The 16,357-nt window shown below is 39.5% G+C and overlaps 1 protein-coding gene across 2 annotated transcripts in view; it reads right to left on the bottom strand.

Moving 5' to 3' along the window:
• The window catches only part of LOC129092017 (cGMP-dependent protein kinase 1), an 83,202-nt gene that overhangs the window by 15,098 nt on the left and 51,747 nt on the right, over positions 1-16,357 (bottom strand). For both annotated transcript variants that reach the window (XM_054599762.1, XM_054599761.1), the window contains exons 4-7: positions 14,927-15,032; positions 11,720-11,783; positions 7,748-7,825; positions 6,208-6,302 (exon numbers count right to left, since the gene is read on the bottom strand). In XM_054599762.1, the coding sequence (XP_054455737.1) occupies positions 6,208-6,302; positions 7,748-7,825; positions 11,720-11,783; positions 14,927-15,032 (343 nt within the window). The remainder of the gene's footprint in view (positions 1-6,207; positions 6,303-7,747; positions 7,826-11,719; positions 11,784-14,926; positions 15,033-16,357) is intronic.

Below are 16,357 nucleotides of genomic sequence, written 5' to 3'. Positions count from 1 at the left end.
ATAATTAGTTTCAACTCTGTGACTGAGAGGTATTCAGGTGGGCCTAGATAGCTGTGTCACAGATTTCTATTAGAGCACTTTCGTAAGTGACTGCCAGTGTTTGTGCAACACTTTCCCATTAACTACAAAAGTTTGCATTTTACACATAACTGCATAAGTTAAGTATGACAACTTTCCTCTTTTGCATAACAGACATTTTTACAAATATGAATATATTTAGCCAACTCTTCCAGGCAGTCACTTTCACACTGGTTTGAAATTATTCATTAAGAACAACCAGGCGCCAACCTCCAATTGGCAACCTCCAAGTGTAGCCAATGTCTTAAAACTTGCATTCTTTCTCCTAACAAGCAGGGGGTGACTCCTCCGCTTGCAAAAAGAAGTCCAATTGTATGGAAGTCTATGAGAAAATGATCCTACTTCTCACTTTATTTATCACCTCAGTATAAATTGTATAAATAACAAATAACATGAGTTGATGGTCTCAATCGCTAGTTTCAAGTCTTCTTCAAAACAGCATGGAGTTCATTTAATACATTATGGTCCTTTTTAGAGTAAAATAGACCATAAAGCAAAGTATGCTTTAGGGCGGGCTTACTGTGATTTACAGGTTGCTGCAACTACCAGAGCCGTATATGGCATCACTACTTCACTCCACCACATTCCAAACTCAATTTTTTTTTGCGACAGCCATAATCGAAGATGGCAATTGCAAAATCACCAAACTGGAGGCTTCAAAAATGTCAGTCCACAAATCAGTTGGTGACGTCTATTGAGTACGTCCATTGACTACGTCCACTTCTTATATACAGTTCAGGAAACAACCCCTTGATGTGCACCATCTTGTTTTTAAGGGGGTCCTCAACAACTGAGAATGGATTATTCATTTAGAGATTACATGAAAGCATTAAAGTCAGTGATCACATTAAGTAATAAAGTTATAAAACATGTTCATAGAGACGTTACCACGGAAATATATTGTAGATGACAGGGCATTTCTTAACCAGTGGAAAGATGATTTGGATCATATATTTACAGGTAGATTATTCCAATCAGAGGGAGCTTCAAACCTCAACTTTGGTGCATTTGTGTTTTTTTTTTCTTCTTCAATATCAAAGATTTAATTGTTAGCTGCTGAAGATTATTTCAGTCACCCATTATGCTGTTCATTAACCAAGCACACTTGGAAAATTATAGTTTGGAAAAGTTACTCTTGAGTCTCAAGATGTCTGAGCTTGCCCAAGACACATAAAAACACCATCTGGGAACCAAAGTTTCTCATGTATGGAAATGATATCAGTCTGACAGAGTTTTGTGAATTCAGACTGTCTCTCATGTTTTAATGCTGTGATGGTATGAACTGTGAGCAGTAGCTGTTTAAAATACCAAATGTCTTCAGTCTAAAAATCTTTAGATGCTTTAGAGCAAAAAAATATATACAGAGGAAACGGACACGAACATACAGCAGCTAAGAAAAAATATAAAGATTTGGAGTTAATAGCAGATGCCAGAAGTTACTGCTTTGTCTCTTGGGGGATGAGCTATTAAAAAACTGAGGGTACGGCTTGGAGTGAAGGGGGATGGTTGCTTCTACAAAGCAGCATTCAGACCAATGAGCACTTCATCAATGGATGTAGCAGTTATTTCAATGCGCCAATTATGTTGCGCACAGACCAGGTAATAAGAGACTCTACAGTATTGGTAACACTTCTGTTAGGCTGAGGTAAATGTAACACAAGCATGCCAACATGCTTATAATGAAAATATTTACATGCCGATTTTTAACAGGAATAATGTTCATCTTTAAGTTTGGCATGCTGTATTAATATTTTCTAATTAGCACAAAACATAAAGGTTGATGGGAATGTCATGTTTTTGTGTTTAGTCCGGAACCAAAGTTTCGGAAAAAAAAATTCGACTTAATAATGGAACTAGATGAAAAGTTAAATTTGAAGGCATTTAGCTGTGTGGTTGCAGATTGCCACCAACTGAATTCCCATCTGCTCACTCCTCCCTTTCCAAGACAGCAGTAATGTGAGCTGCCGAATGCAAAAGATCTCCGAAGTGATTAAAAGTTATCTTGAGAGGAATATGAATGTTGATACCAAATTTAAAGAGTTTACGCAAAACCACAATACGAACCTCATGATGTCACAAGAGGAAAAGTTAGGGGATCACTTTATACATTAGGATACATCATCTTGAAACCATGAATGTCTGTACCAAATAATAGGGCAATACATCCAATAGTTACATCAGTCTGGATAAAAGCGATGGACTGACCATCATTGCTGTAGATGGCGTCTCTACCGCGCAGGCCAAATATGGTCACTTCCAATCACTAGTTGCAAAAAAAACAAGATGGCGAAGGCCAAAAGTCAAGTCAAAACCCGCAGCCAACAAACCAATGGGGGAAGTCACAACAACTACGTCCACTTCTTATGTAGAGTCTGGTATGAACCCTGTTTGTAGTACCTATAGCAACATGCCCACACTAACACAGCCCCTCGGGGTGATTTATCAGAGGGTCAGAGGGCTATATTGTTTGTCTGAAAGTGGTCTGACACTGACACCAATCACATTTCTGTCAGTGACATTGCACCTTTTTTTTTTATCTCTCACCCTCAACTGAAACACCCCTACAAACACACACACTCACACAAACACACACACACACCAACTAAACTTGGGCGAGGAGATCAGTGCACATATTGTCTGTGCTATTGATGGATCTACGCCTCAACTGGGAGTTCACACTTCACCATGACAGGAAGAATGTGACATGTAATATCCTGTTGGTCCATCTTTTCCTGGAACATCCACCAACTGTACTGCAGTATTCATTAAGGGCTAACCCTGCAGAGAATACATGTAATGTGATATGTCTTTGGGTGCTATAATGTACACACATCACACACACACAAAATTGGACAAAATCATTATATCTGGCACTGGCAGGAGAACCGACTTTGATTTGGTAATATGATGTTCACGCAGATCAAAGGCAAAGTCTTCAGATGGACACAGCAGCCTTTGAGTAGGGGCTATTGAGTTTCATGAGAAAGGACACACACAGTTAACTTCTGATTACAAAGATGGCCCTGAAGAAGAGCCCTCTGATCAAAAGCCTACTTCGTAGATGGCCAGCATCTCAATCATGTAAATTTACAAGACATGCTTGACCATCAAAGGTGTAGCTGAATAGGCTTTCTCTCGCTCAAGACACTCCAAGACAAAAGGCGTTCAGGCCAAAAGATTATAACAATACCGAGCAGTTGCAGAGGTGGGGAGAACACTTTGTTTTATTGGGGTGAAGAAAGGGTATGGTTTTCTTGATTAAACAAAGCATGAGATGCTCTTGAAGGTGCTTTGAAGAGCTTTTCAAAACAGCACACTACCATTCTGGGAAACACTGAATGTATTGCTACATTTAAGGATATCTCTGATATATCATGTATTTATAAAGAGTCGCATACAGCACTTGTGTGTGTGGACATACAAAATCATCAGCATGAAACATCAAGATTTTTGGGGGCTTTCTTTTAAATAACAATTACGTAAAAATCACAGAATGCCTTGAAAATTCAAATAGTCAAACACAAAGGTAGCACAGCTGTTAAATCCATAATAAATTAGTACTTTGTGTCATGATCTCATTCATCAAACAGCACCTTTTTTCTTACATCTCATCAGTGTAAAGTATTGAATGTCTGTTTGGAACAACCTACTCCTCCCACTGCCAGGAGATCAAGCTCTCCGTGCCTCACATGTTCTGCATGCATATTAATGCTCTGTCATCTTTGATATCCTATGGGTTGTTAGCTTTAACATATGGGGAAGAAGCCCAACCATCTGTTCAATTCCAGCTGTCGCCTGAACCTGTATGTAACATCTGGAGTGTAGTTTAAAAAAATAAGAATAATGATTTACAGTTTTGACAACACATAAACTGGAATAAATTGTTCACAGGATACTGCTTTGGTTCAATTTAAGTCTCTTTGTGTTTTGAAGAGTTAATATATACTCTTGAGTATTGTTAAGGGCTTGAGCTCTAAGTTCAGGCTTGAGCTCTAAGTTCACATTTGGCAGCCACAAGATGGCGACATCTACATTTTTTTCATGTTGACACTGTCAGCTGGGGGCTTGCACGCATTCAAATGTTGTCTCCTGAGTGCATATGTTCTCTGTTTCTACCTGACCCCTTACAGGTATAATACACTTTTCTCTCCCCTCCTTCTGTTTAAATGAAACACTGTGCACAGAGGCACACCGTCATGACAAGACAGGAAAAACAGCAGGGTAAAAATATCTCTGCAGGGCACGAGGCTGTGATGCCGGAAGCCATATAAAATGTTTTTATTACACTGAAGTGTCCTTTCAGTGAAAGTATTTGAGCGCTTAGATGCCACTGAATGTTAGCAGAGCAGCAGCAGCAGTGAATCATCTGATCACTACACTCTATACAGCCTGGTTACATTTGCCTCAGTACATCTCAGAGCTAGACATTTCCAGCTGAGGCGTATTAGGTACATGATTTTTGCATGTTTTTCTCTATTGAAATACGCTTCTGTGTTAGCAACAGCCACTATGCTCAAATACTTAACACAAATGTTCATAATAGAGAGTGATTATTACAGTCACGGACAGCATGAAGATGTCTATGGCCAAATCCCAATGTCCCCCTAAAGGCCTTAAGCCCTGAACCCTCAGGAAATTAACTGACGTCACCTGTTAAATGGTGTTAGAGGCTGCAAGAGCATTAAAGGGTTTAAATAAGAGGGGGAAAGCCCTTTGTGGCAACATATCTAGTACCTTACAACATCATAACACGTTATGTACAATTTTGGGTTTTATTTTAGGTTTTTTTAATGCCTGATTTGAACGTCTTCCATGTGCTTTCCTCGTGAGATGAGAGGTAATTGTCAAATGATCTGTTCACTTGTTTTTGTCAAACAGCTTCAATTAGCAAAATGATAAGAAATGGTTGATGAATAAACAAGGTGTGCAATATGGCCTCTGCTTGCATTCCAATGATTTCAAGTGTTTTGATGTACAATCTTAATCTCTTTTTTCCTATGCTTTCACTGTTCCCCCTGGTAACCCAAAGTTTAACGTCACTATACTATGAATTGTGGGTAAATCTCACAGTAACAGGCTGCAGAAATGCGAACTGAGGGCTCGAGATGTCTGCGTGAGAGCCCTCAAACACCGTACGATTTGACAGAGGGATAACCCTAAGCCCTCAGGGAATTTGCAGGAGCGTGCCTCAAAGTCTAAGTCTGTGAGTGTGGAGATTGGGATTGGGCACTTGACATGGCAACCAAAACAGGTAATTAGAAAAAAAGACAAAATAATCTAAGCAGCATATAGATGTTATTGTCTAAATGAAATAAGCCTCTAGCCAAGAGCACACTAAAACAAACACAAAAGTCCACTCAAAATAATGACTATGTTTCCCTGTAGTTTCTGTGTGACTAGCTGTTTGCAAAATATAGCACAGACGGGTTGTGACTTGATGTGGCTGCGAGGGATGTCCACTGTCTGCTGAACATTAACACTTTTTTTTTCATTTGATATGGACAAAAATAGAGCTTGAGAAAGAGGAGCATGCATCAATAAATGCATTTGCTCTAATTTTTACTTGCAAAGGGGGATGGAGGTTTAGATATTAATACTGTTTGTAGAGTTCAAGCAAGGAATTCAATTCCCCAGTGAATCATTTATAGATGCTTGTGGCTGAAAGTGTATCTCAACGTATTTGTATTTGCAGGAAAAAAAAAAGAAAAAAGAAATATATATATACATTTTTTACAAGTTTGTATTTCAGTGACTCCCTCGGTCAGATCAGGTCAGACTAAACATGCTTTCTGTGATTCAGAGATGGATAAAATATGTCTGGATTAGCTTCAGTAAATCAGGCCTGAAGTTGTGTAATGTGAGGCTCCTCTTTAATTTCCAAACACTTAGCAAGTTATCATGCCTCTCGGGACGACTGAGTGGTGAAAGAAATAGGGACAGACAAGAGCTGGAGGCTGATTGATAGCAAATTAGAAAGGATAAATGCACGTTAAGTACAAGAGAGAGGATATTAAAGAAAAGCTTGCAACTGAAAACAGAAGGAAAGAGTGTGACAGAGAAGCAGACAGAAACAGCAGGATCACAGAAGATTTAAATTGGAAGAGGCATTGTTATTAGGAACAATCTTACCCTTGCAGTGCTTTCTCTCCAAACCAGTCCCCTTTTACGAGGCTGCGCAGGTAGACAGGCTCTCCATTGGGCGGGTCTTCCCTGGTCACATTAACCTGGCGAAAGGAGGAAAATGCAGGTGGAGGAGAGTTAAACAGAAGAGTAGTGTGACAGGCAAGAAGATGAGAAAAAAACGGGATGAAAGAAGAGTTAATGTATAACAGTTTGAAGATGTGTGGCAAGTAAAGGAGAAGACATTTAATTTACACATCACTCCAAAAGAAAGTGATAGTATATGATATCTCAATATGGCTGGTTAATCACACTACTACAAACAGGGGACGAGTGCTGGTGTGACAGATGAATCTGTTCATGGGTGGTCTGTTACAAATAGGTGAATGCCATCTCTGTGAGGATCTGGAAGGCGACGCTGACCACTTCATTAGCCAGATGACATGTGAGTGATGGCACTGTGCCGTGCCGGTTGACTTTACAAATCATATTGATGGCTCATAGATTTTGGAGGAACTGAATGGAGACGGTCGTTTCCATTAGTCAGTCCTGCACAGGTGTAGCAGTGTTTCCAGCACCAGCACACTGCCCCGCTGCCAACACCTGCGTGACAACGTTATTATTCGTGAAGTTGTACTCCGAAAGGCAGGTTTTGTGTGAGTTGCGAGATGCCACAATTTTGGGGAATGTCCTCTAGTGTCTTTGGTCTAGACGGAGAAAGTTGTGTGGTGAGTGATGTGGAAACCATTGATACGGTCAAGACAAGAGCGTGTGCGCTTATGTCTGCGTCAATGTGTGTATTTTCTTTATTTGATGTAGTTGTGCCGACCTTGTGAAGTGGGTTGCATCTGTCTGGGGTCAAAGGAGAGTAAAAGAAAGACAGGAAACATAATAATCTTCATCCTTTAACATGACAGGCACATCCTGGACATGTCCACAGTTAAAAAATACTACATAATAACTGCGATTTAGTCTGACTCACTGGGATTTGTGAGGGAATTTTATACATATTTATAGCACGACATGTTCAAATCTTACCATTGGTGGATTTTAGAGACTGAGATAATTATGTTGTCTAAAAATGTACATTATGATGATGAGGAGGAAGGATAGTGGAGGGTAAACATGAACAGTGGAAGGAGCATCAGAAGGAGGATGAACAAGATGAAGATGAAGAGCGGGGACAAAATAAGTGAGGAAGAGTGGCTGCATCAAAACACGTTAACAATACAAGCACATGAAAGCCCACCAACGGTGTTGATGCCGGACGAGACAGCGTGTCATCTGTGCTCAGTGTGAAAGCCAGTGTTGATGACAGAAAGGTGAAATTAAAGTGACTCCATCCTCCTTTCTAGATGCTCCAAGAGCATCTGCAAGAGATGATGACAGAGGCGACCTCTCCCTTATCTCCAGATGATTGATGAGGGCCCAACTTTCACCCAAAAATACTACCCCTTTGCTTTCAAAGAGAGGTGTCTGTTGCCATGTGTACATCCGCTGCAATGTCATGATGAATATTTGGGTGGTAGGCTAGAAGGAATGTTCTCACCTTTCCCTTACTGATGATGAAGAAGGTGTCTCCTCTGGCCCCCTGTCTGATGATGTACTCTCCATCTCCATAATGTGTCTGTCAGAAGAGAAGACCACAGAAGAGACACGTTATTCAGGCTCAATATCATTCTTTTGTCTTCTTTCTCACATTGGGAGTGAGATCTCTCTCACCACAGACCAAAATGTACCCTTCAGAGGAAGTGAGGCTGAATTGGGTGCAGTGAGAAAAAATGACAATCAGATCCTTTTCCTTGTTAATAGCAGTGCCTGGCCAGCTGTCCAGGGGGTTTCGCTGCCTTCCACCCACTGCTTGCTTGGACATGCCCTGTGACCTTGAATGCGCAGGTAAAGAAAACAAGTGAATAAATGAATACTGCTGCAACAAATCTGAAGGCAAAAAACGTCTCCTTTCCATGTGCGAAAACTGATATATCCATCCATCAATACATTTTCTACACCAAGCATTCCTGCTCAGGGTTGCTGGTGTTGGAGGGTATCCCAGCATGCATTGGTTGAAGCAAAAAAAATAAACATTTTCACACACACATTCACACCTTGAGTTTGAAATAACCTTTACTAGGAGATAAGGAATGCATTTGCTTGCTCTGTGCGTGAGTTGTGACATAACTTCATATGATGTGGGAAACCTCTTGTGCCATGGAGAAAACTGGAAATCAAGTTATAACATGATATACAGAACCAAGGAGTCACTAAAACTCTTATAGGGGACCTAGAGTTAACAAGCATCAGTTTTTGTTTTTCATAATACAAGTTCTGGCGGAATTTTGACATTCCCAGCAAACTATATATACAATATGCTGAACTGAGTCTAGACTGAAGACATAGCTCACTATTTCCTGTTAGATTATAAGCAGACTCCACACTGCAGTTGCCAGGTTTCTATTCTCACATCATTTCACCTGCGATACCTCACATCTTTCCTCACACTGAGCAGTGAGTGTAGGATTTATTTCTGCTGTGCGTCACTCAAGAGTAGAGCTTCTTGTTAATAGTAGGTTGCAGTTATGATGCTTAGTTCAGGTTTATCTTTTTATATATGTGGCTCCTTTTCTCAAGCATGTCCTCGAGGTGAGGAAAACTGATGAAAAAAATTGCTGTTCTATCTTGTCAAAAATCAATCACACACAAAAATGATTGATTATAGTAGAGGACTAGAGATAGGACAGCATGATGGATTTAGCCATATGTGCACAACCAACCTATAGGACCTCTGCTTGTAAGAGGGAAAAATGCAATTTTCCTTTAAAAATAGAAGAAACCTTGGATGTGCATGGATCAGGTCAAATACAATGCACCGCTGCTTGATTGTTTATGGGGTGATAGCAGTCAACAGTCTATGAAGCTGATAAATACAAATTCAATCAACTTCCCAACACTAATATCTCCCTCAGTCAACGGTGCAAACACATTAATCAGAGTACATTTAATAGGCATTTCTAGAATGCCATGCAAAACATCTCATTTTCACAGGGTTAACATGGTGTGTAGTCCCAGCTCACTGACACATGTCGTCCCTGTACCAAGCTAAAATGATTATCTCATTAATTGAATTGCCGGCAAAATAGTTTGCACTTTGGCTGTGGAGGATTTGATTAAGGAAATGTGAAGGTTATACACTGTGGGTCATTAGCCATACATCGTCACACAGACTTGTTTTTAGTTAGACACCAACTTGAAAATCCCCAAATCTGTGAAACTGCTTCATGTTTGTTTGCATTACCCACAGTTCCTTTCAGCTGTGTCATATTACATTTACAATTCAGCCGCTCACACTGTTTTGATGTGGGTGGCATAGCTTGCAGCCTCCCCCCACCAGTGTACTTTCCCACAACCTTGTTCTTTTCCTTCATGGAGTTGTCCTTCGCTATGGAGGTTGTTATCTGTAAGCTTATAGAATTCCTTTTCTGCTTCATCCTGCTGAGCTGAACTGCTTCTCTTGAGTTACACTGTTGCTCTGCTGAACGTTTTAACAAACTTTTAATTAACTCCTAGCGCCAAGTTCTATTATGGTGCAGTTTTTGTGGATGTACATTATACATTCAATGCTACAAATAATGGACTTATTATTTACCATGGCATAAATAATAAATTATGGTATTTGCCAAGGTCCAAGTCATAAAGCTGTGCTATGACGCTGGCGACTATATACTGTCATGTTACAAAAAATGTAGCAGTAAAATCATGGCAGTATGTTCATTTTATCAAGCTGCTGTAAACAAGTAAACTATTTACAATATTACCTTGGTTCATTATTTGATGACAGCAGAAAAATAGTGGTTCCAGTGATTCTGAGTATTATAATAGTTCTGTTTCAATGCATGACATAGCTAATACAACCTCAAATCCCGCTTTTTATTCATAATTTTTCCACAATCTAAAAAATTGTGTTTTAATTGCACTTGACTCAAGAGGCCGTTATGAGTGGTTAGTCGCTAAAGCAATGTCAAGTGCCATGAGTGTGTGAAAACAACAATATGCACGCCCAAATCGTTAACAATGAAGCTCTTGCCACAAATGTGATGCTCCTGGGCTGATTATCTGTTGCCTCCTTGTAATTTGATAGGCTATTTGCCAAGTAGTGTTATAAACCAAACGTCTGGTAAAAATAATCAGATTTATCGTGGAGTGGTTCTCCAATGGTTTACTGCTAGCTGGTCAGAAAAGAGGTTTGCTTTGCATCTGTTTTTAAGTTGTTGTGGCCATACAAAGATGATATCATAAAATGTTGAATTGAATTTGCCATCTTTTCTATAGTTTCAGTGTTTGTAAATTAATTGCAGTTTTAAAATGTTTCTGTTTGTAGGTTCTTAAGAGTAATGGTAGCCACCATTTTGCAGCAATGATTGTGATTATTAATGTTCATATTGCAGAACTAAAGTATATCTCTAGTTTGCAGGCTACACAACTAGAAACTCCTAACCCAAACCTGCGCAAACATTACATGTTCAGGATTCCTCTGGATGAGTCTATTATTCCAAAAATCTGCAACAGATTGAATAATTAATGTCCTCTTCTTTTCTTAAAAGCAAAAGGATCTGGAACAAATGTTACAAATGTCTTACATAAATGATTGCTCATATACACACAGTGACATTGAATAACATCAAAAACGTAGGGAAAGGCCATATTTGAATGCAATTCAATATATTGAAAGCCTCAATGTTAGCAGCACACATCAAAAGTGTAAATGAGAATGTGTTTGCATAACTAAATTATGCGGGAAAAAACATCAAACGAAGCGGTGTGCTCATGGGTAGAAACATCTCAAAACACACACTGAAGTCAGCATGAAAAAACATGCTGCTATAAAAAAGGACCTACTAATTATTTGGCATATCGTAAAAGATTTTTAAAACTCCTGTCCATTTGCAAACAATGCTGTAGTGGTTTAAGGTTTTAAAATGCTTTTTTGCCTTCCAGAATTGGTCCATTGATTTATATTACAAAAAAATACTTTTGACTATTAAGTGGCCAAAGTACGTTACCATGGTGACATATAATGGATGTCACCTTAAATTATTAAATAAAATGAATCTTGCTGTTTCCTCAGCTTGCTTAGATTGTTATCCCCCCCTTTGAAAACCTAAAATAGTTTCTGGCAGCAGTATAATTAAATCCTGTATAGGTTCATGAAATGAACTGTCAGTTTGTTAGTAGGTGGACCACTTGGTTTAACATCACCACTCTGAGCACATACTGAAAGAGCAACAATTACTCTGAAATCCCAACTGTGCACACTTTGTTCCTTCAATCCGCCCCCCTAAAAAATCTGCACCTGCTTTCACCCAGTGCTCTCTATCTGGATTATCTCTTTATTCCCCTTCTGGCTCCCCGCTCTTACTGCATTAAAGGAGGGGGCATGTATGGAAATCTATTAAGATGTGTGGAGTAAGCTTGTTGCATCTGCTTTGTGCTGCAGGTGTGACAGGCTTTGGAACAAGGCACTTACCTCCTCAAGGACATCGGCAAGTTTGCTCAGAATATCTTCCTGCAGGTCGTGGAATGTGGGAACGCTGCAGGAGAAGGAAAATAAAATGCTTTTAGATCAAATAGGTTCATACATATTACATATACAACTGATTAAGACTTTTGTTGTTGTTGTATGGAAAAAAAAACATGTAGAAAGCAGCCTGGATGGCAGCTTAGTATAGTCATTCGCTTTGATAGTGTCGACGAGAATGAAAGCAGACCTTTGATCTGTAGAGAATAACATCAATACAGGCAACAGGAAGACATAAAAATCAATATTATGTCATGGCAGTTGGCCTGTATATTGTTTTACAGATGGTGCATATAAATATTTCAGTATTAGCTGGCTAACGTGTCGAGTTACTCAGCAAGGAATCAGATCCTATGTTGAATACACCAGTATGAGGCCCCAATGTTTGTTCTGTTTGCTTCCCGGCAGCCTAAATGAACGCTATCTTCCTGTTATCAAACCCACTAAATAAAACTGGCCCAACGTTTATCAGGGAGGAGAATAACCCCCGCTGGTGAACAAAGAGCATATCTCCCTATATCATCTCCCACTCTGTGTGTTTCTCCATCTCCCTCTTCGCCTCATTTTCCATGCTTTATTACAGTAATCTGAACCATCTCCCCGCGGCCCCCAACCCGGGGCCCTGGCTGCTGTGTTCACCCTCGTGATGTTGCTTCCTCCACAGAGGCACTAGTTAATCAGCTGACCCTACTTTACATGAAACATATGGAGTTTCAATCCCTTGAGCTGCGAAACTGTGGACACAAACAAAAAGCATCTGTTGTAGTAAAATTCTAATCCAACAATTTAATTGTGTTGCAGGATATTAATCAAATATACAAGCCCAGTGGGGAAGTGCGGTTTCACTAATGTGGTGTTTTTTATCATTTGAAACTTTCTAACATCATTGCACTCATGACACTGTGCCACTGTGAGTAAAGCATTAGGGAACCCTAAATAACTTCTCTGGCAAAACTGGAAACGCCGAGAGAAACCAGCACTTCCTTGGGTCTGATTAACGCTTTTGCGTGCTCATTTCCTGTGCCTTTTCACATATTGTTTAGCAGATGGCTGTCTGCTTTTATTCCATGCCTTATAGCTAGACTTTTACCTAAAGTGGAGGGGGTGCCGAGTGTAGATTGATAGCCCACCAACCTTTTAAAAAATATCAATTCACAGCAATATGCATTTTGTAAACCTGGGCGATGTTTGTCAGTTCATCACACACACACACACACACACACCAGCAGTTGCTTTTTCTCAGTGCAAAGTGCTTGAGTGATTTCTAATACATGCTAGAGAGAGGTAATAAATAAAGGTCTTTAAGAGCAGACTCCCTTCCCGTATGTAATACCATGTGGGATTTCCCTCTCAATTTTTTTTAATCTGTGTTCCTCCTCCATAACTTGTGAGAGCAAATATATAGTTCCACAATTTTACAGCGGGTAGAAGACTCAGGGACCAGCGTGTTTGTTCTTATGATCCAATTGATGACAGCTTTTTTATTAGATCTGCTTCTCGGAAGCAGCGCATATAATTATTTACATTACAATATCAAATGTTGCTATAAATATCCCTAGATACCCCTTTACAAACCAAACACACACAGAGTGAGCCAAAACCAAGTAATGTCTATTAAATATTTACTTATCTTTTGGACTGTTATATAAGAGCTGCTGAGAGGCAAAAGCTGCCATACAGTACATGCTCATATACTCAGGGAAGAGATAGCAAGTGTCTTTTTTTAGTCAAAGCCATCAAGCTACAATTGCTTCAGTCTAAGGACATGAAAGTAAGATTAGTAGAGAGTTTTTTTTTATGTGGTTGGAAATACATTTTTGGTATTTAATTTATTAAAGTCTTCCTTCGTTGTGAAAGGGTACTGAAGATACAGCAGAGTGGCTTTATTGGGACTGACCTGCAAATGTCACAGACTGTTACACTATCCAGGGAGACTTTTAGTCGCCAGAAAAACCAAAGCATTTGTCATTATGGTCAAACACTTGAAGCAACCTCTGTGTATGTTTCCCAAACAGGCAATAACTTACATAACTGTGAATAATTACAGTCCACTCCCAGAAGCAAAGGCGGAAATAGTGTGAAATCGTTATACTGCGGCAAAAGCAAATTAGTTAAAATTGAGAATACCCTTGCCCCTTAGATCTAAGAGAAGATGTGAAAGTGAATGGCTGGTTGTACAAAGGGTTTGGCTTCACATCTGTCGACTATGCACAGTAAACAATGGTTTCTTTTAAACCATGTCTGGGATCTTTCCCTATCGTTAATTCCAAAACATAACTTTACCTTTACCTTAAAGGCTGCACATCAGAAAACCAGAATAGGAGCAATCTCTGGAACAGTCAAACAGGTTGTTTGGAAGGTTGTTTTGTAGTTTAGATATGGGGATGTGTTGGAAAATGTGTAGTGAAAAGTTGGTTTCCTGCCTGCCTTGAAACGACTCTGTCAAACAGTGTCAGAGTCTTATCATGATCACATATATATTCATGAGGCCTCGCTCAGTAGAAACGATCCTAGGCACAGTGTGTGCTTTTATCATCGGCAACAAAAATTTAAATATATGAGAGGAGTTGAGAAGACAATAGAGCAGCTTCTCATATCGGCCCTGAAACAAAGCCATGTGAAAATGGTATGGCATATGAAATATAGGGAATATGTGATATCATTTTTATATTTGGCTTGATAAAGACCAAAGTGCATGATAGAAAAACAGGGGAGTGAAACACAGATAGGGGACAAGAGAGATTTATATTGTAATTGAATCTCTCATGCTCCCTGATCACTGCACACTGCTCTCCCTCTGTCTTTTGATGAGTCTTTCCTTTTATCCTACACTCCATGCAGGCCTTTTAAGTGATAATGGGCTTTTCGTGGTTAGGGGTGCAGAGCTCTTTCATAGGGATACGGAAGTAAGTGTTGAAGAAAGACGACACAGGTACTAGGTATTTTTACAGTTGGATGAATGACACCTTTAGTGACACACCAGCAATTCATTTAGAGTGAGATAATTTGTCGGCAAAAATGAGTAAGGAATCCTCAGGGTAACAGCTCACACATATTCCCCTTCATCCATTTAGTTAATTCATTCATTGCATTTCAGATCAAAGCCCTTTTCAGGGCAATTTGTCAGTCATTTGTGGGACAATTAGGGTTCCTCACCTTTTCAGAAACTCCATATACTCTGTGTGCTTGATGAGACCCGTCCTCATCATGATCGTCTGAAAGCATTGCCGGTCGATGGCCCACAGCTTCACATTTGTAAGAGCTGGAAGGAGGAATACACAAGATAAGCAATGTCACCAAAGACAGTTTATACCCTCAGGCAATCATAGTAATAAAACACATTCGCTGCAACAGCATTATGCTTTGTGCATGCACAATATGGATATAGCGAATATCGCATGCACTTTAAAGCATTTGATATTGAACTTGAGATGTGAGAAGAATCATAGTTGTGTCATGGCATGTACTATGTGTGAGTGAATTCAAACTGCTCGGAGAAATCTGTGGACCTTTATGTTTAGGTACGTGTTTGTCGGCAATAAGTTGCATTCAAATGTTTTCTTAAGCTGCTGATCAAACAAAGCAAACAGGAGGAATTCTGGACAATCAGTCTAATTCAGCATTTGGAGTTAATTGGTATTATTGGAATACTTTGCATGGGTGGCTCGCTGCAAGTCACAGTCTGGCGTTTTAATTGGTTTAAGGTCAGGAGTCTGACTTGATTAGGCTCAAGTTTTTAATATTGGTGAAACCCCCTTGAGTAACTGATTGCCCTTTGTTTTAACGACAATTATTAAACCAGAGAAAAAAGTTATGTTACGTTTTAAATCACCTCACCAGCCCCTGATATTTTTCTGTACAATTACTTGAAACAATTTTGAATTAATTGTTCCATCAATGATCTCAGTCTGTGTCGGCCCTGAGGCTCTAACTCCATAACCATAATTATCTCTACACATGCAGTAGATGGAGGTTAAAGAGTGTTTTTCTTTGTTTCAATATTACACTGTTTCTCGTCTGTCCACAGAGCATTGTTCCATGAAGCAACCAGGTAATGTGAAACAAACATTACACGGACAGTAAAATGTGGGTCTTTCAAAATTCCCTTTCTTTCCATTTTATGTGTTATTTGAGCCTCAACTACTTTGAGGTCCTCTGTAGTCACTTTTAATCAGAATGTTTCACCTCAACAGATCTCTGTTGTGAAGAGCCGGCCCTGTTGGAACCAGGCCATGCAGGTTTTCATCATAGCAGTGGACCTCTAACCCTCACCTGAATGTCATTATATTTCCACATTCAGCTCCATTTCCCAGAAGAAATTGGCTTGTTGGGGCAGAAACTTATATAACAAAACATGTCAAAACCCCCATATTTCATTTTGCTGAGCCAAACTTCCAAAATTCAGTGCTTCACTCTCTTAATAGCAGTTCATGGTAATTATTTCAAATTAACTTTGGAGTATCTCTGAGGGCCATTATCTTTTGCAAAAAATGCTCTCATTGGACTTCAATTGTGCAGTTATACAGTAGACTGTGAGGCATGATGAAAAGAGAGAGAAAATCTCCAGTCTGACCCCAAAACAAATCT

Source organism: Anoplopoma fimbria, chromosome 6 (assembly GCF_027596085.1).
Source record: "Anoplopoma fimbria isolate UVic2021 breed Golden Eagle Sablefish chromosome 6, Afim_UVic_2022, whole genome shotgun sequence".
NCBI lineage: Eukaryota > Metazoa > Chordata > Actinopteri > Perciformes > Anoplopomatidae > Anoplopoma > Anoplopoma fimbria.
This window is presented reverse-complemented; position numbering and strand designations above follow the sequence as displayed.